The sequence below is a fragment of the Capsicum annuum genome, chromosome 1 (assembly GCF_002878395.1).
Source record: "Capsicum annuum cultivar UCD-10X-F1 chromosome 1, UCD10Xv1.1, whole genome shotgun sequence".
In the NCBI taxonomy this organism is placed as follows: Eukaryota; Viridiplantae; Streptophyta; class Magnoliopsida; order Solanales; family Solanaceae; genus Capsicum; species Capsicum annuum.
The window spans coordinates 45,631,628-45,633,374 of NC_061111.1; the positions used below are offsets into that span (position 1 = coordinate 45,631,628).

Genomic DNA, 1,747 nt, shown 5'->3' on the forward strand with positions numbered 1-1,747 from the left:
AATTGAAATTGTATTTGAAAAAATTTTCATAATAAGTTGTTGATTGTGGCTATTAATGGTGATGGTCGCCAGTGATGAATAACAATATTGATAATTGTGATTGAGGATGATAACTGTTTGGTGGTAATTGGTACGTAGTAATAGTGATGGTGTATGACGATGGCATTATATTGGGATGAAAGTGGATAAAATAACGGTATAATTACTTCTTCTTCTTCTTTTTTTTTTTTTTTTTTTTAGAATTTTTGAATTAACACCTAAATAATATTAAAATGAAATTATAAATTTTAATCATTCAAATTTGTTCAACGATTGTAAAAAAAAAAAAAAAAAAACATAAGCACACTAAATAATTAAAACCTGAATTACTAAAATTTAGACCTAAAACAAACATAGTTAAAAAATTTAAAATCTAAATAACTAAACATTTACTTAAATACGTTGTCAAAAAAAAAAAAAAATTTACTTAAATACAAACCAATAAGACCATTTTACCCTTGCAATGTATAAACCAAACTATTTAAACCAAAATAATTCAATAGTAAAAGACTCTCAATAGATACTCACATTGCCCAATGTACACGTGTATATCCAAGAACTCGCCACGTGTCCAAGAAAAATCCTTATATCAAATCTCAAAAATCTTGAATGGTTAGTTGAGGTTGCCCTTAACGGTTTATTATCACACATACAAAATCCCATCTCCCTCCAAAAAAAAAAAATCCACAAACAACAATGGCAACAATAATGGAAATTAGGAATTTGGGTGTTGGATTTAGGCCTCAAAATGCAATAAATATGACTAGAAAATGGCCATGCAAGCAATATCTTGGTCAGAAAAAGCAAAACAAGAAGAGTTTTTTGGTTTTGTGTTCTGTTGCTGACCAAAAAGAAAGTAAAGTTAGTTCATTTAGTGAAGAAGAGAATGTGTTAATTGATGCTCTTATTGGTATTCAAGGTCGAGGTGCGGCTGCTTCTCCTCAACAACTTCAAGTTAGTTCAAACTTTTATCCCAAATCTTGATATTTGTTGTAAGAGGTGGAGCTAGAATTTTGAGTTTATGTGTACTGTACTGGATTTTAGTGCTTGTGTAGTTTATTGTCCTTTGATTTCTGTTACTGTCTGTTGTTTCTTGTACCTCGATTGTCGTTTTGTTATGTTGTAGTTTTTGTTCTGTTACTATGTGTTGTTCCGTGTATCTAGATGATTGTTTTGTTTTGTTGTAGTTTCTGTTCTATTACTATCCGTTGTTTCTTATACCTCGATTGTCATTTTTTTATGTTGTAGTTTTTGTTCTATAACTGTCTGTTGTTCCTTGTATCTAGATGATTGTTTTGTTTTGTTGTAGTTTCCTTGCACCTCAATTGTCGTTTTGTTATGTTGTAGTTTTTGTTCTGTTACTATCTGTTGTTTCTTGTATCTAGATGATTGTTTTGTGTTGTTGTAGTTTCTGTTCTGTTACCATCCGTTGTTTCTTGTACCTCAATTGTCGTTTTGTTATGTTTTAGTTTTTGTCATGTTACTATCTGTTGTTCCTTGTATCTAGATGATTGTTTTGTGTTGTTGTAGTTCTGTTACTATCCGTTGTTTCTTGTACCTCAATTGTCGTTTTGTTATGTTTTAGTTTTTGTCATGTAGTATCTGTTGTTCCTTGTATCTAGATGATTGTTTTGTGTTGTTGTAGTTTCTGTTCTGTTACTATCCGTTGTTTCTTGTACCTCAATTGTCGTTTTGTTATGTTTTAGTT

General features: G+C 30.2%; 1 protein-coding gene across 1 annotated transcript in view; it reads left to right on the top strand.

Moving 5' to 3' along the window:
• The first annotated feature begins 650 nt into the window (after nt 1–650).
• LOC107874553 (probable plastid-lipid-associated protein 12, chloroplastic) overlaps nt 651–1,747 on the top strand; it is a 10,077-nt gene continuing 8,980 nt past the window's right edge. Inside the window, exon 1 of the mRNA XM_016721321.2 lies at nt 651–993. Within this exon, the coding sequence (XP_016576807.1) occupies nt 736–993 (258 nt within the window). The 5' untranslated portion in view covers nt 651–735. The remainder of the gene's footprint in view (nt 994–1,747) is intronic.